Below are 26,701 nucleotides of genomic sequence, written 5' to 3' on the forward strand. Positions count from 1 at the left end.
GTGAGGACATAGAAAAAGATATGATTGTCGGAAGGCCCGACTCAGAATACCGGAAAGTCAAAACAACCTTTGGTTACATTAAAAGCAACGGTGGTAACATTAAGAGTGCAACGGGGATTCCACTGTTAAATGCACAGGAGAGAGCAGATAGGTGGAAAGAATACATTGAAAGTCTCTATGAGGGTGAAGATTTGTCTCATATGATAGAAGAAGAAACAGGAGTCGTTTTAGAAGAGATAGGGGATCCAGTATTACAATCGGAATTTAAAAGAGCTTTGGAGGACTTACGGTCAAATAAGGCAAAGGGATAGATAACATTCCATCAGAATTTCTAAAATCATTTGGGGAAGTGGAAACAAAACGACTATTCACGTTGGTGTGTAGAATATATGAGTCTGGCGACATACCATCTGACTTTCGGAAAAGCATCATCCACACAATTCCAAAGACGGAAAGAACTGACAAGTGCGGGAATTATCGAACAATCAGCTTAACAGCTCATGCATCGAAGCTGCTTACAAGATTAATATACAGAAGAATGGAAAAGAAAATTGAGAGTGCGCTAGGTGACTATCAGTTTGTCATTAGAAAGGTAAAGGCACGAGAGAGGCAATTCTGACGTTACGTCTAATGATGGAAGCAAGGCTAAAGAAAAATCAAGACACGTTCATAGGATTTGTAGACCTGGTAAAAGCGTTCGACAATATAAAATGGTGCAAGCTGTTCGAGTTACTGAAAAAAGTCGGGGTAAGCTATAGGGGGAGATGGGTCAGATACAATATGTACAACAACCAAGAGGAAATAATAAGAGTGGACGATCAAGAAAGAAGTGTTCGTATTAAGAAGGGAGAAAGGGAGTAAAACAAGGCTATAGTCTTTCGCCCCTACTCTTCAATCTGTACATCGAGGAAGCAATGATGGAAATAAAAGAAAGGTTCAGGAGTGGAATTAAAATAAAAGGTGAAAGGATATCAATGATACGAATCGCTGATGACATTGCCCTCCTGAGTGAAAGTGAAGAAGAATTAAATGATCTGCTGAACGGAATGAACAGTCTAATGAATACGCAGTATGGGTTGAGAGTAAATCGGAGAAAGACGAAGATAATGAGAAGTAGTAGAAATGAGAACAGCGAGAAACTTAACATCAGGATTGATGGTCACAAAGTCAATGAAGTTAAGGAATTCTGCTACCTAGGCAGTGAAAGAACCAACGACGGACGGAGCAAGGAGGACATCAAAAGCAGACTCGCTATGGCAGAAAAGGCATTTCTGGCCGAGAGAAGTCTATTAATATCAAATACGGGCCTTAATTTGAGGAAGAAATTTCTGAGAATGTATGTCTGGAGTACAGCATTGTATGGTAGTGAAACATGGGCTGTGGGAAAACCGGAACAGAAGAGAATAAAAGCATTTGAGAAGTGGTGCTATAGACGAATGTTGAACATTAGGTGGACTTATAAGATAGGGAATGAGGAGGTTCTACGCAGAATCGGAGAGGAAAGGAATATGTGGAAAACACTGATAAGGAGGACAGGATGATAGGACTTCTGCTAAGACATGAGGGAATGTCTTCCATGGTACTAGAGGGAGCTGTAGAGGGCAAAAACTGTAGAGGATGACAGAGATTGGAATACGTAAAGCAAATAATTGAGGACGTGGGTTGCAAGTGCTACTCTGAGATGAAGAGGTTAGCACAGGAAAGGAAGTCGTGGCGGTCCGCATCAAACCAGTCAGTAGACTGATGACCAAAAAAAAACACAGTGTATAAACACTGTATCACATCCTCCACAAGGGCAATCAGTAAGAGAAATGAACCGGACACAACACTAGCAGGAGTGGATGCATGGTACAGCGCGTATTAGACTGCAGTTTCTGTAACAATGTATTATTGAATAAATGGTGTCTTGCACGGAAATCATGGGTTTCCGAACATAAGTTCATGTTTTGTTCCGTATCCTCTGGTCGATCAATCCATAGAGTTGGTACACGATGAAGATATCATCCCGTATAGTATTTTTAGGATTTTTATTTATTTATGCATCTATTTTACCTAGCAAGATTAGGGCCTTGAGGACCTCTCTTATACCTAACCAGGCATACTCAGATTGAACGAGTTTAAGTTTCTACAGAACATTAAAGACATATAACGTGTTATACAGTATTAATGTTACGGAAAAAAATAGATATTGTAACCGTAGTACAATGATAATTACAACAATCAAAACAATAATTATAACAATCAATAATAATAATAATAATAATAATAATAATAATAATAATAGTGATGACTGTGTATATGAAAGTAGACATATTTTTCTTTTATGCATGTTTGTCCGATAGCTAGTTGGGAATTTTCTCGTTATGTTCTTGCAGCTTGTGGGTTATTCTGACCGAGCAGAGGCGTAAGACGATACAAAGGAGGGATAGAGATAAAGAAGAGGTAGATAGGTTAGAGGAAGAGAAATAGAATGGTAAAATTCGAAGCTATGATGGAGAGGAGAAAGAAACAGATGAGAGGGGCACAACAATGGTGCCTATACCGTTCGTAATATTTAAGTTTTGAGTTCCCTCTTGAATGTTGAGTAGTTCTGGATAAGACGCAGATCACAGGGGAACGCGTTCCATTGTCGTATGGCTGAGATGGAGAATGACACGGAGAAAGATTTTGTGTTATGTAAAAGCACAGCCAAGTTGCTAGACGTATCCGATCTGAAATTGCGGTCGTGTAATGATGATAGGTGTTTAATGTGAGAAGATAAGTGGCTATGAAATGGATGAAGTATGCACATCGTGTGGAGATCGCGTGCCTTATGTGGGCGTACCCAACCTAGCTGGGAGTATGAAGGACTGATATGATCATACAACCATATATTTCACACGTATCTAACGCAAGCATTCATCACTAGCCCGAGGCATCTCGAAATTTCATTATTTGTGCCGTGTTGAAGTACGTCACAGTAGTAAAGATTAGGCAAGACTAGTGTTTGGACTAATTATTGTTTAACATGGGTTGGAAATTTTTTCTAATTTTTGAATTGTATCTAGGGAGGAGAGCGATTTCTGGCAAGCCCCGACGGCTTCCCATACAATAAGTATTACACGTATTAATAAACATATTTGGAAAAACACATTCAGTATTTCAGTGGCAGAGGTAGAGACAGAGGACTACAGCGCTGGCGGCGCGTGACCGGTGTGTGGTGTGTTGTGACAGAGTCCGGCAGGCGGCCGTCGGCCCGCACGAGCGCCACCCCGCGGCCTGCGGACCCTGTGTTCGACACCAGCCTGGTGACCGACGTCAGCGTGCCGCTGGGCGCCACCGCCGTGCTGCACTGCCGCGTCAGGAACCTCGCGGGACGCCCGGTGAGTACCGCTCCGCCACTACCCGCAACCTTCTTCACCGCCTCTAAGCAGCGTTGTGCCCACTAACAAGTGTAACGAGAAAATGGTAAATCGGGGAAACGGGATTATCTTTGTCCCGGAGCCACTCAAAAAACTTATCTCTCACACTACTTAGATATGGCAGGTAGCGCCCGTCATTGTATGAGAGACGCGGTTATTCTGCCCGTCAGTTACCACTCTCAGTGCCACTGTTGCTACGGATACAATAATAACACTGTCCTTTCTTGTGATGTTTAAAGCTTTCCAGGCGTACTGATTGTTCGACAAAAACACGGGAGAACTGCCGGATATCAGTAACTTCCTGCCACGATGTTTCGGTGCAGAGTCTTCTGGCCATCCTCAGGTGAGTGCCACTATAGTTGTACTACTACAGTGGCACTCACCTGAGGATGGCCAGAAGACTCTGCGCCGAAATATCGTGGCAGGAAGTTACTGATATCCGGCAGTTCTCCCATGTTTTTATGGAACTGTCCTTTCTTGTTTTTATTTCTGCGTCAGCTACGAGTCTGGGCCTCCGTACTGTTTGTGAACGCTCTTTAGAACTCAGCAATAATAAAACTTCATGTCTCAAATGCGTCTCGTGTACAGTTACACTACTGGCCATTAAAATTGCTACGACCAGAAGAAATGCAGGTGATAAACAGGTATTCACTGGACAAATATATTATACTAGAACTGACATGTATTACATTTTCACGCAATTTGGATGCATAGATCCTGAGAAATCAGTACCCAGAACAACCACCTCTGCTCGTAATAACGGCCTTCATACGCCTGGCCATTGTGTCTAACAAAGCTTGGATGACATGTACAGGTACAGCTGCCCATGCAGCTTTAATACAATGCAACAGTACATCAAGAGTAGTGACTGGCGTACTGTGACGAGTCAGTTGCTCGGCCACCATTGACCAGACAGAAGTTTTCAATTGGTGAGAGACCTGGAGAATGTACTCGCCACGGCAGCAGTTGAACATTTTCTGTATCCAGATAGGCCTGTACAGGACATGCAACATACGATCGTGCATTATCGTGCTGAAATATAGGGTTTCGTAGTAATCGAATGAAGGGTAGACCCACGGGTCGTAACTCTTTTGAAATGTAACGTCGACTGTTCAAAGTGCCGTCAATGCGAACAAGAGGTTACCGACACGTGTAACCAATGGCACCCATACCATGACGCCGGGTGATACGCCAGTATGGCGATGACGAATACACGCTTCCAATGTGCGTTCACCGCGATGAAGCCAAACACGGATGCGACCAGCATGATGCTGTAAACAGAACCTGGATTCATCCGAAAAAACGACGTTTGGCCATTCCTGCACCCAGGAGTACAGCATCGCAGGCGCTCATGACTGTGATGCAGCGTCAAGGTTAACCGCAGCCATGGTCTCCGAGCTGATAGGCAACGCTGCTGCAAACGTCGTCGAACTGTTCGTGCAGATGGTCGTTGCCTTGCAAATGTCCCCATCTGTTGATTCAGGGATCGAGACGTGGCTGCACGATCCGCTACATGCATGCAGATAAGACACCTGTCATCTCGACTGCTAGTGATACGAGACCGTTGGGATCCAGCACGGCGTTCGGTATTACTCTCCTGAACCCACCGATTCCCTATTCTGCTAACAGTCATTGGGTCTGGACCAAAGCGAGCAACAATGTTACGATACGATAAACCGCAATCGCGATAGGTTACAATCCTACCTTTATCAAAGTCAGAAATGTGATGATACGCATTTCTCCTGCTTACACGAGGCATCACAACAACGTTTCACCAGGCAACGCCGGTCAAATGGTGTTTGTGTATGAGAAATCGGTTGGAAACGTTCTTCAAGTCAGCACGTTGGAAGTGTCGCCACCGAAGCCAAAATTGTGTGAATGCTCTGAAAAGCTAATCATTTGCATATCACGGCATATTCTTCCTGTCGGGTAAATTTCGCGTCTGTAGCACGTCCATCGTAGTGGTGTAGCAATTTTAATGGCCAGTAGTGAAATCACGAAATCTGATAGGGGAACAAGAGGAAGTGTGGCTCACAGCTCTGGACAGTGAGGGCTCTCCAGGTGTTGTGAAGACAGTTTCCCCATGGTAGAAAATTCTGAAAAACATCCTGCTGGGTCAGAAGCAGTAAAGTGGCAGATCCACCACTGGGTTACCCTTTCCCAGCGCTCGTAACGCGTGCACAGGAAAATTGATATTGCTGGTGAACTCCATGTTAGCCTCGGAAACCGGACATATGAAATGGTACCGAAATGCGTAGAAGCTAAAGTGTACACGACGTGGTATATCTGAATATGCATGCAGTGAAATATGGAATGTACATGGCTTTCCCTGTAAAGGTTTTGAATTACTACTAGATGGAAAGAATTAGACTTGTTTGTAGTGTCTGAGGCCAAGAATAAGCAGAGGTTAGCCTGTTATCTTGGAGTCTACTCATTTACTTACTGTGGTATTCCTACCGGAACTACAGCCGTTGCAGGAGCAGCTAATATAGTAAATGACAAATTAAGGAGAAGGATAGGATCTTACGATTCGATAAATAAAATGCTAAATGCAGATTCTAAATAGCTAGAGGATATTATGAGCTTTACATCAGTATATGCTTCTAAAGAAAGAAGAAAATGTGAATCTGATAAATTTTAGAAGCACTTATAAAGTGTTCTTAGCTTCGTAAATAAGAATGACTGCATTGTCATGAGAGAAGATACCAGTGTTCGTATAGGAGAAAATCATACTGAAGAAGTAATTGCAGTAATGAAGAAGCGTAAATTAATCAGAATCGAAAAAGATACCAGAATTTACGAATTTCAGTTCACTGCAGACAGAAAATACATTACTTAGACTGACAAATTGACAAATACACCTAAGTGTCCCACCGATGTAGATCAATAAGAGATTAATCAATGGCAAATGAAAACATGGGAAAATGATTCCATCACGTGAGACTGATGAGTGGAATGGAAACGAACCCTGATAACCTGTTAGTAAGAGGAAGAGTAAAATTTAAAAGTAAATGGGTAAAAACAAACCACATAAAAGAAAACTACAAAGGAAACAGCAGGGTACAACTATGAATCATCAGAAATTTGTATCAATCACATTTAAAATTTTACATTAAGGGGGCAAAGTACCTATCTAAAACGGAGTTAGGGCCCCCTCGAGCACGAAGAAGTCAACACAATGTGCTATGGACTCGACTAATGTCTGAAGTTGTACTGGAAGGAACTGACGCCATAAATCCTGCAGGGCTGTCCACAAATCCGTAAGAGTACGAGGGGATGGAGATATCTTCTGAACGGCACGTTGCAAGTCATCCCAAATATGCTCATTAATGTTCATGTCAGGGGAGTTTGGTGGCCAGCGGAAGTGTTTAAACTGAGAAGAGTGTTCCTGGAGCCATTCTGTAGCAATCCTGGGCGTGTAGGGCGTCGCACTGTACTGCCGGAATTCACCAAGTCCTTCAGAATGCACAATGGAAATAAATGGATGCAGGTGATGAGACAGGATACAGGATACGTACACGCTTGCCACCTATCAGAGTCGTATCTAGACGTATCAGGGTCCCATATTACTCTACCTGCACACGGTCCGCACCATTACTGAGCCTCCACCTGCATGAACAGTCCCTTTGCTGACATGGAGCATCCACCGCTCGATACAATTTGGTAGGAGACTCGTCCGACCAGGCAACAAGTTTCTAGTCATCAACAGTACAATGCCAGTGTTGACGAGCCCATGCGAGGTGTAAAGCTTTGTGTCGTGGAATCATCAAGGTTACAAAAATTGGCCTTCGTCTACGAAAGCCCATATCGATGATGTTTCGAGCGCTGACGCTTGATAATGGCCCGGCATTGAAATCTGCAGCAATTATCGGAAGGGTTGCACTTCTGTCACTTTGAACGATTCTCTTCAGTCGTCGTTGGTCCCGTTCTTGCAGGATATTTTTCCGGCCGTAGCGATGTCTGAGATTTGATGTGTTACCGGATTCCTGATATTTACGGGACACTCGTAAAATGCTCTTACGGGAAGAGATGGTAAAGAAACTTATGAGGTCAAACACAGAACTGAAGAAACTAATTTAACTGAATTAAGGAGTAACTTTCTAAATCCTGTGGAAACGAATAAATTCAAAGCTAAAATGGAACTTATTATTTGGAATAGACAATTAAAATACAGTTCAGTAGAAAAAGGAGCTGTGTGTGCAGTGGACTATGGCGAAAACTACTCACATTGGAGAATTATAGAGCACAAAGACAAAAGCATTGGAGTTAGGGAGAGCTGCACGTAAAGAAAGCTGAGATAGTTGTACATATAATTTAGAAGGAAATGTACACGGCAGTCAGTCTGCAGTATTCAAAATAATTAAACAACTAAATAGAGAAAAAGAGGGTGTAGCATATTCACACGTTCCGAATAGAGAAATCTTAATGATGATGAAGTCCCATCCTCCTCGACAGCATAGGGGCCGATGCGGGAGACCCGCACCGCTGTACTAGGCTAGGTCCTAGCGAAGGTAGTTTGCCATTGCCTTCTTCCGACCGTAATGGGGATGAATGATGATGATGAAGACGACGGAACAACGCCCAGTCATCTAGAGACAGTGAAAATGCCTGAACCCGCCGGGAATCGTACCCGGGACCCCGTGATCAGGAAGCGAGAATGCTACAGCGAGACCACGTGCTGCGGAAAACCTTGATTAAGTTCTGTAAAAATCTGTAGTCGTAACAAGAGGCAGGAGAGCCGAATGATGATGTAAAAGAATATCAGATACATTTCGGGAACTGATAAAACAGAATTTGAGAAACTGTAAGAGGCCCTAAAAGCAGTCAAAAACCAAAAAGGTCCTGAAACAGATAATGTAACTATACAAGTAAATATTAATAACTACCAGATGAACCTACCTATAGACTTTGAGATTTCTTAAATTTTTACTGCAAAAAAAAAAAAAGAAAAAAAGGAAATTGAGTGGAGTGGAAGCAAGCAATTAGCAGTATCTACTATTAAAGAAGGATGAAGCACAGTCTTTGGAAACAATACAGATATATCTTAAATTGGAAATACAAAACTGAAGATAATAGTAAATAGAATGTGAAACACCTTAGGTAACGTATTACTTGAAGACGAAACAGCTTTTCGGAAGGAAGATCCTCCTGAGATTTTTCTCAGTAACATAAATAATGGAGAAAGGAATTACTTTTAGAAACCTACCTAGTCTTTATATACTACAGTAAAGCTTTTAATAATATTCGCAGTGTAAAGCCACAGAGTATTGCGGAAGAAAGAGGGATACCATCACATATAATCGAAGTTATCCAGAAAATACGCACAGGAACAGAGAATAACAAAAATCAGGAAATATCGACCAAGGAGACAATAATCGACGGTTCAAACAGTGATGTTATATTTCACAGACACTTTTCAGTTTTATTTAGATGATGTGTGACGGAATGGAAATACCTTATTATAAAACGTAATACAAAAGACACCTCCAAAAGAATAGACTTAATCGAAAATCTTATCTGTGCTGATCACCAGATTCTAGTTGCGGACAGTGAGGTTAACTTACAGTGAGCGCTGTTACTTTGTAAGATAGAAAACCAACATAATGTAAGCATTCGACAAATGAAAGTAAGTCCATGGCATTCCAAAGCTCCTAACCTTTAAGTTGTAAATCAGTATTAAAAAACAAAACTTCTGAACATTTAAAAAGACCCTGCGCTGTGACACATCGTATCTCGGTGATGATGAAATCATAAATGATTGACAGATTCAGTATGATGCATGGTAAAACCAGAAGAGCGCTGAGGTGAAATGTACGAAAGGACAGAATGTTTAAAACTTTATTAAGTTACAGCAGTTTCCCATGGAAAACGTGAAAGGAAATGCAGGGCAATGGACTCCAGAACACATGGCAGAATCCAAACAGCCAAAATGATATACACTCCTGGAAATGGAAAAAAGAACACATTGACACCGGTGTGTCAGACCCACCATACTTGCTCCGGACACTGCGAGAGGGCTGTACAAGCAATGATCACACGCACGGCACAGCGGACACACCAGGAACCGCGGTGTTGGCCATCGAATGGCGCTAGCTGCGCAGCATTTGTGCACCGCCGCCGTCAGTGTCAGCCAGTTTGCCGTGGCATACGGAGCTCCATCGCAGTCTTTAACACTGGTAGCATGCCGCGACAGCGTGGACGTCAACCGTATGTGCAGTTGACGGACTTTGAGCATGGGCGTATAGTGGGCATGCGGGAGGCCGAATGGACGTACCGCCGAATTGCTCAACACGTGGGGCGTGAGGTCTCCACAGTACATCGATGTTGTCGCCAGTGGTCGGCGGAAGGTGCCCGTGCCCGTCGACCTGGGACCGGACCGTAGCGACGCACGGATGCACGCCAAGACCGTAGGATCCTACGCAGTGCCGTAGGGGACCGCATCGCCACTTCCCAGCAAATTAGGGACACAGTTGCTCCTGGGGTATCGGCGAGGACCATTCGCAACCGACTCCATGAAGCTGGGCTACGGTCCCGCACACCGTTAGGCCGTCTTCCGCTCACGCCCCAACATCGTGCAGCCCGCCTCCAGTGGTGTCGCGACAGGCGTGAATGGAGGGACGAATGGAGACGTGTCGTCTTCAGCGATGAGAGTCGCTTCTGCCTTGGTGCCAATGATGGTCGTATGCGTGTTTGGCGCCGTGCAGGTGAGCGCCACAATCAGGACTGCATACGACCGAGGCACACAGGGCAAACATCCGGCATCATGATGTGGGGAGCGATCTCCTACACTGGCCGTACACCTCTGGTGATCGTCGAGGGGACACTGAATAGTGCACGGTACATCCAAACCGTCATCGAACCCATCGTTCTACCATTCCTAGACTGGCAAGGGAACTTGCTGTTCCAACAGGACAATGCACGTCCGCGAGTATCCCGTGCCAACCAACGTGCTTTAGAAGGTGTAAGTCAACTACCCTGGCCAGCAAGATCTCCGGATCTGTCCCCCATTGAGCATGTTTGGGACTGGATGAAGCGTCGTCTCACGCAAGTCTGCACGTCCAGCACGATCGCTCGTCCAACTGAGGCGCCAGGTGGAAATGGCATGGCAAGCCGTTCCACAGGACTACATCCAGCATCTCTACGATCGTCTCCATGGGAGAATAGCATCCTGCATTGCTGCGAAAGATGGATATACACTGTACTAGTGCCGACATTGTGCACGCTCTGTTGCCTGTGTTATGTGCTTGTGGTTCTGTCAGTGAGATCATGTGATGTATCTGACCCCAGGAATGTGTCAATAAAGTTTCCCCTTCCTGGGACAATGAATTCACGGTGTTCTTATTTCAATTTCCAGGAGTGTAGAACCGTAGGGGGAGTAACAGCAGGCGATAGATTACATAATGAAACTATCAGGAAAATGTAGGCATTTACAGCTCAACGGTTAATCAATACAGAAAAGAATGAAAAGAACATATACAAAGATGTGATGTTGAAGGTATTCCAAAACAGCTGCCACAGTGTGCCCCAAGCGGAAAGAAAGTTGATACACGCAATAGAAAGTGTATGGATCAAAAAGCCACAACGGACAAACCGGTCCGTTGCTTTAGGGAGAATACGAAGAAGATGAAGAACTGACGTGAATGAATGTGTACGATGATAAAAGCAAAACCTTCCTTTAGTTTGATTACGAGCCGTTCTTGTGATAATTTGTTATGGTTGGCTACATGACAAGGCTGACTTTCCTATGAAATTTTGTCCTAGTTGCTGCCAGTGTACATGACACGTCAAAATTTCATACAAGTCAAAACTGCTTCAATTCAAATTTTACCCATGACCTCCTATAAAAACGAAATATAATACTATGTCATCGTGTCAAGCGGTACAAGTTACTGTACTTAACACTTCATGGAGATGTTCACATGTTGTTCTCCAACAGGTTTTGCAATAATGTTCACGTCTCCACGACGAGCTACAACTTGCTTCCAATACTTTCGGACCACCTCGTAAATTTTTACAAAAGTGTATGATTCACTTCTGCAACTCTTCAACCTTACAAAGTTAAGGTGTACACTTCAGTGTTGAGAGAACTCCAGACTGAAGAGTCGAGAGGAGCTTGAGATCAGGTGATTTGCTGGCCAATGTTCAGGTCTTGCTCTGCCTATCAATTTTTAAGCGACTTACGTGTCAGATGTCGCATTCATACGTCATGAGTGATATTTCAGCTAAGTTAGATGGGGGAATAATAGAAAGTTTGCGTTTGAAATGTATTTGTATACATAGGAGAATACTCCCTACTGAATTCGGTGGCGGCTCGTAACCTCACAGTCGCAAATATCTCGCTAACACCTCGTTTGCTGACTCACGTTTCCTGGAATTCTTTACTTGTATTGTAATGTCTTTTGAGCTATGTCAGTTTTCGACATTATTTTCGATACAACCTGTATGAGTCGCACAGCGTGAGCAAGCACATAAACACGCTTTTCAAGGTAAGAATATCAAATTAACGATGCTCTCTGATTTCTTACTGTCATGCGAAGCGAATGCGTCAGAATTTAATACAGAGTGAAAGCGCTACTGAAGTGGAACTCAGCTCAAGTTAATTAGTGGTATCTCTGGACTGGAATGTGTAGCGGACCTATCAGAGAAACAGATTAGGACATTCTTTTAAATGTTGACTATATCGTTCACAGTGAGACAAGGGGCCTAGGACAGTTTGTAGAGATCCAATTTATTTACTGAAAATAAGTGTCCACATAAAAGCTATCTTAAAAAATTATTTCTGCAGTCTTACTTCTACGAGGTGTTACATCATTAATCCTACAACACTGAACTCCCAATCGTCGTTTCCAGAACTTTTTGCCCCCCTTTCCCTTAATGAACTTTTTATCTGTTGAAACGTCTCACTATAAGTGTGATGTTATACCCATTAAAATTTCTGTAACACATATTCCAAGATGAGGCAATGAACAAATCACAAACTCGCATACACATTTCATGAAGTAATCGTGGCGGAAATGTCAGGAAAATCGAAAATTGTTCTACTTTAAGGTCACAACCTTCTAAATATCATGTAAACTAATTTTATTCGCACAGTGTTGTTGGTTTTTCAAAGCTGGAAGTAAATCTCCAGAAAATATCCCAAAGATATGCTCAATGATAAACATAGCGATAAGGAAAGGAACCATGCTAGAATAAATCTAGTTTAGTGACTAACGCTGCACAACACTGCAACACTCCACAGCATTCCGGTTCGTGATCAATATAGCATTCCCACTACCACTGTCTCTGAAGACAAATATCAACTAGAAATTGAAATAATAAAACAAACAGCTATTACAAATGGTTATAACAGCTCCATACTAGATACCATGAAACACTCAGTAGTGGCAAGGCAATCACATCATAAAAGCAAAAAGGAAACATCTTCCATACAATCCCCTTCTAGGTAACATTTCATATAAGACTACCAATGTCTTCAAACGAAAAGGCATAAATATATCCTTTACCACAGAAAACAAGATTGGAATGTTTCACTGTGACTGCTTATACATAGGACAGTCAGGCAGATCATATGACATTAGATTCAAAGAACACATGGGAGCACTAAAAACAATAGATACTACACATCTGCAGTAGCCACCCACCTGCATGAAACAAACCATCGTGTTAACAACACAAGTATCTGGATCCTACACATCCAACATAAAGGCAAAAAGCTAGACATTCTCGAAACACTCCAAATATACAAACACCAAACAAAACAACCTGAATCCATCTTAAAAGAAAAAAATGACAATATTTACAATAGTATCATCTCTGCTTTCAGCAACTGCCTACAACATTACATTATCAATGTACACACACACACACACGCACACACACACACACACACACCTTCATATTTACCATAAACATTTAGTTATGCTACTATGAGACCCCCAAATATACTAGACATAACTTCATTTATAAATATATCAACACACCAACAACCCCATGTCAGCTTGAAACTATGTATACATCAATTAATGACACAAACTTTACATTCATCTATATATTTAAAGCATTAAGCATGTATTACTCTACCACTTAGGCTTTGAAAGTTTGCCCTCATCCCATCACTACTCCCACCCGCTCTCTCCTTCTCACTTTCTCGTGATCTTCCTCTCCTTCTGCATCAAGCCTTTAATTTACGTCTGTGCATCCCAAAAATAATTTTTATTAGCCAACATAATTATTGCACTTAAAGGTTGCGACATATCATCTTATTGTATAAACGAGCATAAAGTTTAAGCTACGTTAACGTGACAAAATCGGATTTATATACCACCTGAAATATTTATTACTACACATGTATTTAAGACCTCAAAACAAAGATCTCAAATATTCTTTAATATTTATTCTGTAAAATCCCTTAAAATTTAGTCTGTAATAATGTTGTTACCATGTATGCTCTTTGTACATTGCTACAATGTTTCTCTTTTGCTATATGATCCTTGTTTCTAATAGGTTCCAAACTCCATATTTGTTTGCAAATATGACAGTAGAATATGAGGTTTTACGACAGTGAAGGGAACCTGTGAAAACTGAAGGTACCCTATTTTTATTATTTTATTTTTACCACTGGATATATAAGTTTAGTGTTTTGTCAAAAGAAACCCAAAATAATGTCCTGAAATAGTGTTGTATTTCTCTCACTAGACAGTGTCAGAAGTTCTTCCAAAAAATCGTAACAAACACACACACATGTCACACTCACAAATGTAAATCCACCTGATTATGGAGGTTTAAACCTTTGAACGGCATCGTGGGGATAAATAAACAGTGACTGGTAACAGAAAACTGGTTGTTTCATTTAACACTTCACAAATTTTGAATTCATACATTATTTAAACAGGAGTATGTTAATGCTCAGTTTCTGCGTAAAGCATGAATAGCAACTTGAGAAACAATATGTAAAAGATCTATAACCAACATCTAGGGTAGTAAATTAATTTGTACTGGGTGATAACAATATGTAAGGAAAATTTCAGTAAATTAACAAAAAAAGGAAAATTTTAGTAAGTCCATTAAGAGAAATATAAAGGAACATGTCATACGCATTTAACAAAAGGTATGTTTTCCTTGGAAAAATGCAAATTCTTTCATATGGCTCTAACCACTATGGGGCTTAACATCTGAGGTCATCAGTCCCCTAGAGTTAGAACTACTTAAACCTAAGTGGCGGCCTCCCGTTGTGGCCGAGCGGCTCTAGGTGCTTCAGTCCGGAACCGCGCCGCTGCTACGGCCGCAGGTTCGAATCCTGCCTCGGGCATGGATGTGTGTGCTGACCTTAGGTTATTTAATTCGAAGTAGTTCTAAGTCTAGGGGACTGATGACCTCAGATGTTAAGTCCCATAGTGTTCAGAGGCAGAGTATGACATGGGACCGTAGCAGCGGCGTGGTTCCGGACTGAAGCACCTAGAACCGCTCGGCCACAGCAGCCGGCCCTTGAAAATTGAACAAAGATTAATTTTAAACTTCATTTACAATAAGTTTTGTGTCATTTTTTTCGGTGGTCGTATTACGGAAGGTTACGGTTTGTAGACCGTACAGTCCGGAACCGGTATGCCAATCAGGAAAAATCATGTGAGCATTGAGGTAATCGTCCAGGCACAAGGTTGAAGTTACCTATTTGGTACAGCACCGTGTCTTGCTGCATCGAGAACTACGTAACTGCCTGCTGCACATCATCACCCGACTAGAATCGTCGACATTTCAAAATCTTTTCAAGGTACCGAAGGTATGATATTCGGATGGGGAGTGTTCAGAACTGTAGGGCGGATGCTGGAGAGTTTTCCTTTGCGTAGGCGTAACTTCTGTGTTAAAACATCGACCGGCATCTTGTGTCGAATCAAAACCACTACCGAACTTGACGCACCATTCCACAATGGTCGTTTTCGACAGACATGAAGGACAATAACGTGGAGGGTCTGAGCCAGAGGCTCAGAGGTTTCTGCGATCGTGTAGGAGCCAGATTCCTCGATATAGCGTGGTTGGGTTTCGGGTTCCACTGAATAGGTCAGGAGTCCACTACACGCAGGAGGTGGATAACGGGTAGCAGGGGTTGTGTGTCGTGGATTGTTTTTTTTTTTACGTTAAAAGGTCTCGGGAAAACACATAAAGGGCTTCAGTCACAAGGGGTGCAAGCCGAACACAGGAAGAAGATACAGGAACTATCAGTACAGCTTTTGAAAATTGTCGTACCTGTGTTGGGAAAGAATCAGAAAACACTAATGATCAAATAGTTATAAGCACTTTAAGCTGGCTAAAGCCAGAGGTAAGTTCAGTTGATGTTTTTCCGAAGAACCTAGCGGTGTTCCGAAAGCATAGACAAAACACAATTGGCGGTGACGTGTTTGTTTCTGTTAGAAGTAATTTATCTTGTCGCGAAATTGAAGTACGTAGTTCCTATGAGTTAGTTTGGGCTGAGGTTATTGTTGGCAACCGGAATACGATAATAATTGCATCATTTTACCGACCTCCCAATTTAGGTTCCAAGAAAACTTGAATTTTTTCAAACACGTACCGGACTCCTAATAGTTGTCGGTGACTTTAATTTGTCCTCGATATGTTGACGAAAATTCATGTTTAATTCCGGAGGTATATATAAAACATCATCTGAAACTGTGCTAAAAGCATCCCCTGAAATTTACTTCAGGCAGTGTGCTCACGTGAATAGTTAATGGTTGTGGAAACGCACTTGACCTCTGAGATAACAACAAGGATCAAAACGGATACAGGGATCAGTAAACACAGGGTTGTCGTAGTGAGAGTGAATACTGCAACCCCCAAATCTTACAAAAATTTACGAAAAATATACCTATTCACAACAAGCAGAAAAAAAATTCACTTGACTCCTTAATGAGAGACAATTTCCACTCCTTCCAAATTAATAATGTAAGTGTAGATCTTGGTTTGAATGCAAAGAATTAGTATCGGCAGAATTTGAGAGAGTTATACCAAAAACATCAACAAACTATGGATCCCTGGTACACAAAACGGGTCAGAACGCTGTTGCAAAAACAACAAAAAAGGAAAGTCAAATTTAAACAGACGCACAACCTCGAAGATTGGTAAACTTTTACAGAAGCACGCAACTTAGTGCGGATATCAATGAGGGATGCTTATAATAGTTCCCACAACGAAACTTCGTCTTGAAACCTGGCATAAAATCCAGATAGATCCTGGTCGTGTGCGGAGAATGCCAGTGACAAGACACCATCAATGCCTTCCTTGCGCGATAGGAATATGAGATACTACCTAAGACATTGCTGCCAAAGCAGAGTTACTAAACATAGCCTTCCGAAATGTCTTCACAAAAGAAGCCGTAGTAAATATTAAAGAATTCGAATTAAGAACAGCTGCCAACATGAGTAACGTAGAAGCACATATCCTTTGAGTAGCGAAGCAATTCAAATCAGATAATAAAAGGAAGTCCTCTTGTCGTGATTGTATACCCTTTCAGGGTATGCTGATGCATTTTCCCTAGACGAAAAATCCGTACCCAAAGACTTGAATGTTGCACAGGTCACACCAAAATTGAAGAAAGAGAGTAAACCACAAAATTACAAGCTCATATCAGTAACGTCGATATGCAGCAGGATTTTGGAGCATATATTACCCCGAAGAAAACGGTCTGTTGACACACAATAAACGCTGATTTAGGAAACATCGTTATTATGAAACACAACTATCTTTTGCCTCGATTGAAAGGCTGAGTGCTATTGACAATTGATTTCAAATTCATTCCGTATTTCTGGTTTTCCTGTTCGCAGGTGTCTTGGGTGAGGCGACGAGACTGGCACATCCTGACCTCTGGTCCGGTGACGTACACGAATGATGACCGCTTCCACGTGGTCAGCTCGCCGTCAGGAACCGACTGGAGCCTCCACATCAAGTACGTCCAGAAGAGGGACAACGGCACGTACGAATGTCAGGTGCGTATTCCAACACCCAACACCACATACTGAAACCAGACTGTGTCCTCCAGATGAATAAGTGACAGCTTTGTATGTGGTTTAAGATTTTTCATCTACATTTCCTTTACGGTTCCTGTGATATAAAAGAAAGTACTTCCGTGATCGGACCCAGAAAAATACGCGAAACTGCTATGTCATCCATTGCCATACGGGAGCATTTGGATGCAGTGCTGCTGAGTCATCCAATGCCATATGGCATCATTTGGATCAATTTGGACATTCGTGTAGAGAGTATATCACCCTCCCGGAGGTTGTCAGCCCTCCAGTTTTCGGAGCCGCACAATCGAGTAGTCACTCAGTTGGTCTTAACGGAGCTTAATGTACTACTGTCCAATCCTCTCGCATGGGACAGTTCCGAAGCAGTACCGGGACAAGCTGATTGCTCTGTGTGACAACCAGACGACCGCAACCACAGTTAGTCACAGTCTGGGAGATTCCGATCAAATAATGGATAATTTCACCAAAAGCCATCACTAACTATGAGTGTGATTCAACTGTTCTAAATAAACGAGTTTCCTGACGTTTCCCGAGCACGTGAGGCTGACATTGTCAAGCAATGGAGAGAGACAATGCCAGCTACTTTTGCTGGGGAAACGACAGGGAAATAATTAAACAAATGTCTGCCAATGTACCGGAGACAAGTCAGCAGGCCATACGTCAGCCAGTAGCCACGAAAGTCGTGACAATTACTTGTTCACATCTACAACGAAAAGATGTAGTAGCACAATGCAGAAGCGATAGCTGTTTTGGAAAATGAAGAGGAAGAAAAAGAAAATTAATTGCCATGTATTATTACACACGCTCATTGGAAGAGGGGGCTGATGGACAGATCACATTTGACGTGCACTCTGCACCATTAATTAATGCAATTTACATTTAGGTTCACGAACTGTAACGGGGAGATAGTAGAACAGAAGATTCAGTCGCTTTGCCCTCCCCACTGTGCAGAAGAATTTTGGAAAAAAAATCGTGACATTGTAAAGCAAGACCACCAAATGAAGATTCGCACGAAAGCTGGGTCGCATATCAATGGAATGAATGTAAACTAGTGTGTCAGAAAATAGGGAAATTAATAGTTTGCGCAATTTCATATGAGTCGCGAACGCTTACTGCTGACGAAAAACGTATCTCGGAGAAAGTTGCAGTGCTGATTAAATAATGTTTCAGAGCAGTCCACAAGACTATTTATAACTACTGATTTTGAATGAATCCTATAGTACTCGGTCGGTACCAGTTAAGCTGCAATTGAAACAATAGAGTGCGCAGATAAGCCAAAGGCTGGTTAAATATCTGGATGAGGGACGACCCCTCTGTACTTATATTACTGATAGATAGGCAGAACTACAACGGCGGCCATATAAGATTCTTCATTGAGCCATCTGAAGCTATGGCTGCAGGAAGAACGTCTCACAGTGCAGCATACATAATGAAAGAAACACATTGACTGAACTTATGCTCGACAATTTTATCCCAAATGGCTTCCTCGTATTGTTTTATTTGAAAAATTTTGCTTGGTGGCAATATATGCCTACATTCATCAAGCGCTAGTCATCATTGGCGTCAATGAGGATTTTGTATTTTTGAAGGACATGTATTTCACACATTATATTGGACGTTGATGCTGAGGAACAAAGTGAATGTTCGTTCAGGTCGAGAGTGGAAGTTTTCATTATACCAGTTTTTGCTTGCTATTCTACCACACGTTTTAAACGGTCGGCGAATACAAACGTAAGGGTTTGTTTAGCTATCATTTATCTCTTAATTTTGTGCTTTATCAGTTTCTTCTGTTTTCTTTCATCTACCCCTCAGTGTGACTCCCAACGTTTTGCTCTAGCGCAGTGTGCCTGAACACCAACCTCACCACTTTATCTACTGCTATATGTTACGTAAAGCGTTTCTCCCTACGACGTATCTGGATACCTCACGTGCTTCCAATATTTCGATGGTCTAAAGCCCTTTAATGGGTTGGTAATTTATGCCCTCCCTTGCGGGGCCAATGTACTCGGCATTAGATAATCTAGACGGTGCTGCCATCTGCGTAACACAATGATAAGCACCCGAAAATTCCCATCGCTGTCGGCAGTCGCGTTGGCAGATTTTGACAGAGTATTACATTCACGATAACGGCGATGTACTGGCACGGGAAAGTAGTTCTTTTCTTATTTCTTGGTTTAGTGTGCATATCTCCATAAAACTATATTTGCATGTCGAAATCACTTTCTTCATATTCTATACTATAATATCCCTAACATCAACTCCTGCAAGAATATCTCTAACAGACTGTAGCTCACCAGATATATCACGTAAATATGTGCTAACATTTGCTCGCACGGTCCAAGATGTACATATTTTCAGAGCTGATTCCCACTTTCAATGTCAGTAATATATCTATTTACTGAGGTACTATTTAGGTGAATTCATGTTGTTTAAGAATTTCACATTACAGAAATACTTCAACAAAATTGGAAACATGCTCTTACCGAAGTTAAGGCACATTCTGATACTCAAAGAGAAAATGTTTTAGAGGAGGAAGCCTCAAATTTTACCGTTGCTCTTCACCCGCAAGTTGCTACGGTAATGGATGATAACGTTCCACTCTATGGAGTGTGTACCGTCTCAGTGGATTTTACCACAGAGTCTAAAATACACTAAAAAGGTTAGAACGTTATTTTGTTTCCCATATATACTTGTCCGCAGCTCGTGGTTCTGCAGTAGCGTTCTCGCTACCCGAGCACGGGGTCCCGGGTTCGATTCCCGGCGGGGCCAAGAATCTTCACCTGTCCCGAGATGACTGGGTGTTTGTGTGTCGTCTTCATCATCGTCATTCATCCCCATTACGGTCGGAGGAAGGCAACGACCTTGCCTAGTATGGCGGTGCGTGTCTCCCGCGTCATTCCCCTACGCTCTGTCAAGAAGCATGGGACTTCATTTCATTCCATACATGCTTGAAGCTGTCAGTGTGTATTCATTTTTTACCAGACGTGAGAGCGAAAGTCGTTTTCTTAATACTTAGAAAAAAAATCATATGAGATTCTTCATCAAGGAGACGACACCAGCAATAAAACGTTTCTAAGTCACGATTATTTCATTTTCAAATCGTATGTTCATAAGGGACTCACTCTGCTGTGTGCTTTTTTAATGAAAACCTGTGGATGCTTCCTGAACGAGATTTCTCATGTTGTCGTTTGTGTAGCACAAGTAAAGTAAAGGAGAAAAGAGAAGAACAATAAGCTGGAATATTCAGATAATGGTAAATTACATATTTGTATGAAAATAACAATCTTATAAGTGGTGCTGCCTGCAACGCTGTTTAGTTGCAAAAACATTGTCTCTCTCTCTCTCTCTCTCTCTCTCTCTCTCTCTCTCTCTCTCTATCGCTTTCCCTCCCTCCCTCTCTCTTTCTCTCTCTCTATCGCTTTCCCTCCCCCCCCCCCCCCTCTCTCTCTCTCTCTCTCTCTCTCTCTCTCTCTCTCTCTCTCTCTACGTTAGTATATGGACACTTTTCCTCCGACTGCGACCCTTAAAACTAAGAAAATTGTAAAATAGTTATTCAAGACTAGTCAGAACTCCAGAACCTGCTAAAACGAACGTAATTGCTTCTGCAAGTTCAAATACCTAGCTTGTTTACCAACTAAGCTTTCAGTAAACTGTTGATTGAGGGACAACACAAGGCATTATGTTGAATCAATAAAATGCATAGATCCTCCAATAGTGGATATCGAAGCAGAAATTTAATTAATTAATAAATTAGCTGAAAGACACCACACTGTCTTTAAATGCGAATATTTCAGGTTAGGCTTTACCGTGTCTGTTACTGACATTAAATGAAACTAAACGTTTACTATTATCAGTGATTTTTTATTTATCTCCACGACGGATTTCAAAGGGATAAACCTCCATCATCATGAGGATTTACATTTGTTAGCATGACATTTGTGTGTTGTGTTGCGATATTTTGGAGGAACTTGTAGCACTGTCTAGTGGAGAAACAGAACACTATTTCAGAACATGGATTTTGGTTTCGTTTGACAAAAATTAAACGTGTATATAACGGTAAACATGAAATAAGTAAAACAAAGTACCTCCAGAAGTCACAGATTCACTTTATTTTACTTATTTTATGTTTACCGTTAGATAAACGTTTAATTTTTTGTCTAAAGGAACCCAAAACCATGTTCTGAAATAGTGTTTTGTTTTTCCACTAGAAAGTGTTACAAATTCCTCCAAAAAATCGTAACACAACACAAACACAAATGTCATGTTAACAAATGCAAATCCACATGATGATGGCGGTTGTAACCTATTAAACGCGTCGTGCAGATAAATTAACAGTGACTGATAATAGTAAACTTTTAGTTTCATTTAACAACAGACAGTGTTGACAGCTATGAATTCACTTAAATATACTCACCAATAAACTGACTAGTCGAACATCGAGTCACTGTTTGGAACGCCAATCTGTTAAGAAATTTAACGGAAGTTCTCGCAACTCCATCTGTGGCACAATCTTTTAAGTCCAAGAACGGTACGATGACAAACTGTTGCTAACAGTATCTGTTATGAAACATGTAGGAGGAACTGTCCAGGGTGACATTAATTGGAACGAACAAATAACACTAACATTAGGAAAGAAGATGCAGAACTCGGATTCATAGGAAGAATCTTAAGCAACTGTAAATAATCTACGAAGGAAGTGACTCACTAGGCGCTTGTTCAACCGATTGTTGAGTTCTGTTCTTCGATATGAGCCCCTTACTAGGTAGGACTAAAGAAAGAGGTAGAGAAGATCGAACGAACAGCGATGTACGGGTACGTTTAGCCATAATTAAAGCGTTATATAAATACTCAACAAATTTCAGTGGCAGACTTTACAATAGATGAATTGTGCTTCACTCAGAGGTTCACTACCTCAATTTCAAGTAAGTACTTCCCGTAAAGCGCCGGACAACATATTACTTCACCCCTCATACATTTCACGAAATGACCCCTATTACAATATTCCGTAAATTTGACGTAATACAGAGTCTTAAAGACGACCATTCTTCTTATACGCCATTAGTGATTGACACAGGCAAGGGGCCATGAGCTAATTATTCCAGAACTATGCTCTGCTGCACGACTTTAGCTGGCATTCCATGTATGATGCAGACAAACATGTAAGTCCAACATTGCAAAAAGGGTCCAAAAAGTGTCGGCAGATTTCTAAGTCCCACGGAACGCAAAATACTTCAGTCGCCTGACTGCAGCTGGGAGTCATGTCATACAACTCTTCCCAACTCTGATCATACCGAGTCACCAACTCTAGACTGTGCGATTGCCGACTGCTGACAACAAATCCTGAGGAGCGTGGACGCCGCCCTTATAAAGGCTCGGTCACCACCTTCAGAAAACTTTCTCCAACTTATGTCAAGAAAAACAATATAAAAGTGAGATAGTGTTAATACTTTCATCCTTCTTTACCTCCTCTGCATTATTGCAGATGACGTGTCACAGAGCACATTTGCACTGTGCATGCAGTACACGTGAGGTGCCTAATTGTTTTCACTGCCGTCTGGGGAATACATAAGTTCTTGTACACTTCACTAACCTGCTGTCTTCATGATGATGATGTATCCTGCAGAGAAAACAGCATGCAGGTCGTGGATTCATTTTCTTGAGGCTGAAAATAACTTCGCAAGGAACTGCTGCTACGAATAATCTATAACTAATTTGGGATGCCACTCGCGTTTTTATTGATATAGACACGAGAAACTATTCATGATCACAACGTGTTGAACATATCTTTCCACAGTCATTATATCTGACTAAAATAACATGAAATACATCATGCCACAGCCAACATGTCTGTCTACTGGAACCGTCAGAACTGGAAAATAAAATTACATGAATGAAATATTACTATTACAGACAACATGTCTGTACCTAGCGACGGTCGGAACTGAAGTAAATAAAACTGCATGAAACAAATACTGCTATAACAGACAACATGTCTGTCTACTGGAACGGTCAGAACTGGAGAGCCGGACTGCCCGAGACACTTTGCGCACCAAGCCAGCAAGGCGTGACCCGACGCCACCGAAGTGCATCGGCAGTAATATCGTCAGTCTTTTGTTTTAGTAATACTTTGATTTTAATAATTTTGGAAATGGCTGATTGATAGGTGGCTGTTGAGAGACGTTTATTTTTTAAAAATGAAGGACTTTATATGACAGCTTTAATTAATAATAGCAACTAAAGTTTAACGTTTTGGCGCCCTACTGCCGAACACAGCAGCCAGTCACAGAGCAGCAGCATCATGCACGCGGTCTTTCTCACGGGAATGGTACCGAATCTAACATCTGTCGCGGGTACCTCATCCCACATTGCGTCATCTCTATGCCTCTTGCATCTCCACTGCCCTGGGAATACCTTCCTGGAGCCTAATATGATGGCCGAATGAGCCAGAAATATTAAAAACTCTCTGCACCAATCTCGAGGATACCTCCTTCATTGACGTCACACTTGGATATTATGTGATCACCAGTCCCTTTACACAGCCTTTTACACACAAGTGTGATAAAAGTTCTGTTTACGCCATTACCTACAAGCTAAAATTTCACACTAAAAACTTTCATAAAAATGAATTGTAGGTGTCGTTGTCTGCCCTCACAGCAATTTTAATCATTTTCAGTTTGTGTTTGCATCATTTAATCCGATGGTGCAAATGTGAATGGTAGACCAATTTTATATTATTACGTCTCCTCTTTCCATTGGTGTCATTAGAGTTCATGAATTTTTAATTAAATATAAATTATAGGCAAGACTATGCAAATATACACAAGAAAATAAAAAGGCATAATACAACAATAAACCTTAACATGGTGCGTGTGATGAACAGTTCTCACCGCCAGAACATATTTCCTAACAGTGTACCTGGATTTATTCAGAAAGCATGCTGATTCCAATCGATTTTAAAGGTAAAATGTTTCTTGTGCAGTTAATGAGTATGTAAGAATCTCCGTCGATGCATCTTGTCAAGAGTGCTCGATCTCTTTGGTGGGATAACTAGTTTAAAAGTTATGAATTATTTAGCACATTTGTTGCATTCAGTACATTTTATCGCCTGTCACGTGTCATTTCCAGGCCATATCATTAAATCATTGTATTCTTAATCAGTTTCTCTTTCCGTAATAAAGTGCTGCAGAGTGTGCGATGATATTAAACTTCCTAGCAGATTAAAACCAGCCTGTGACTGGAAATCCCGACCTTTGTCTTCCGCTGGCAAATGCTCTACCTATCGACTCAGTTACACATTCACGACCCGCGACCCGCTCTCACAGCCTTACTTCCGCTAGTACCTTCGCAGAAGAATGGAAGGTAGGAGTTGAGGTACTGGCGGAATTAAAGCTGAGAGAGCGGAGAGTGAGCCGCCCACAGTTTTTGTTGTGTCGGAAAGTTTAAAATCGTCTTTCGTTTGGCACCTCCTGCATCGTCGTGCTCAACACGGCTCGCGCTGTCCGTGTACAAATAAGTACAATGCAACATGAAAGTTACAACGGCTACCGGACGCTGACGTCACAACCGGCTGGCGGGAATCTCCCATGAACCTACCCTGTCCCTTTCCTCTCCTCGAGCCACAGGCTAGTGTCACCGCTCAACGGCCATCCTGCTAGCGGCACGAACTCTGCCCACAGTCGCTGCCCGGGCGCGATCTAAACGCTGCGCTCATCCAGAAACAATACAAACACGCAGATATGATTCGGCGTGTTACGTACCGATCACCTGGATTGCGGCCACACTGTGTGTATGGCAGCGCAGTCAGCTTTGCAAAGCTGCTCTACAATACTAACCGCGTGGTTTCTGTCTCATCGTCAGCAATGCGCACGCATGACCAGGTGAAACCTGCTTCTCCGAATTGAGAACACAATAACTGCAGAACATCATATGTTCCCTTAAGCACTCGACCAATATTATGCCCTCGAGTTGCAATTTGTCTTGTCATTTACTGTTGTGGATGCTATTATCAAACTGAACCACTTGAGAATGATTATTTTTTTTTTTGTTCTTAGTTAACTATTTATGTACTATTACCTTACATTCTTTGAATAGCTTTCTTTTATGGTGACTCATTTTTACTGGGAGCCCACTTCAGGATCATTATTGTACAGTTTTATGGTCTCAACCCTGCATCTGGTGTTCAGAGAACGTTCTGTGCTTACTCTAGATTCGTGGCTATGTTCTCATATAATCTAGCCCTTCTCTATTTCTCATTCTCGCATTGTCTCTCTATCTCCCACTCCATCCGCGTGAAACACAGACACACACACGTACTCACACACACACACACACACACACACACACACACACACACACACACACACAAACACACATTGAATAGACATCCATTTCCACTACTTGGTCCCTTTTTGTCTCGGCTATCGTGGGCACTCACACTTCCGACTGTCTATACCTCGAAAATACTTGCCTAGTGCCGGCAGGAATGGCCGAGCAGTTCTGGGCGCCACTATCTGGAACCGCCGTACGGCTACGGTCACAGGTTCGAATACTGCCTCAGGCATGGATGTGTGTGATGTCCTTAGGTTAGTTGGGTTTAAGTAGTTCTAAGTTTTAGGTGACTGATGACCTCAGACGTAAAGTCCCATTGTGTTCAGAGCCATTTTCACCATTTTGAAATTGGCTAGTACCTGTGTTTCACCACGTTACTTGAAAATCATTGTCTAAACCTCTCCTTCGGTGTATGTGGCAGGTGGCGACTGGTAGCGGCACAATGTCACACTACTTCAACCTCCTGGTGCTGGTGCCAAAGGCGTTCATCCTGGGCAGCGGGGACTACCACATCGGCGAAGGCAGCACCATATCGCTCGTCTGCATCATCGAGAATGTGAGTTTATTACACTCATTACTAAAACACTGCTTACTTGTTGTGAGATACATTATAACGAAATATTCCGCCCTGCGTGTGTATATGTGAAATCAGTTGAATTTTTTATTATTAAAATGAATGAGGCTTCAATTCGGAATTTCTGTTTTTAACAGTCCCGTGCTATTACGACGGAAATGTGTCAAATTAGTGGCAGCTCATGGTGTGATGCTGTCTGACATGCAAGCGATTGTACTTGGACTCTACGTCCATATAATGGAGTTGTAATTCTGTGCGAGTAGCAGCAACATGTAGGGAACGAACCCTTACTGAAACCTTCTCAGGTTATCAGCCGAGTCGTCGCGTCTTGTTGTCGCAAGGTTTCGAACTAGTTTCTGTCCATCATCTTCAGGTGAATTGTC

At 42.0% G+C, this 26,701-nt stretch overlaps 1 protein-coding gene across 1 annotated transcript in view; it reads left to right on the forward strand.

The window, feature by feature from the left end:
• The window catches only part of LOC126278781 (hemicentin-2-like), a 732,365-nt gene that overhangs the window by 645,532 nt on the left and 60,132 nt on the right, over nucleotides 1-26,701 (forward strand). The window contains exons 4-6 of the mRNA XM_049979058.1: nucleotides 3,214-3,362; nucleotides 17,216-17,377; nucleotides 26,166-26,300. Of these exons, the coding sequence (XP_049835015.1) occupies nucleotides 3,214-3,362; nucleotides 17,216-17,377; nucleotides 26,166-26,300 (446 nt within the window). The remainder of the gene's footprint in view (nucleotides 1-3,213; nucleotides 3,363-17,215; nucleotides 17,378-26,165; nucleotides 26,301-26,701) is intronic.

This window comes from Schistocerca gregaria, chromosome 6 (assembly GCF_023897955.1).
Source record: "Schistocerca gregaria isolate iqSchGreg1 chromosome 6, iqSchGreg1.2, whole genome shotgun sequence".
Taxonomy (NCBI): Eukaryota; Metazoa; Arthropoda; class Insecta; order Orthoptera; family Acrididae; genus Schistocerca; species Schistocerca gregaria.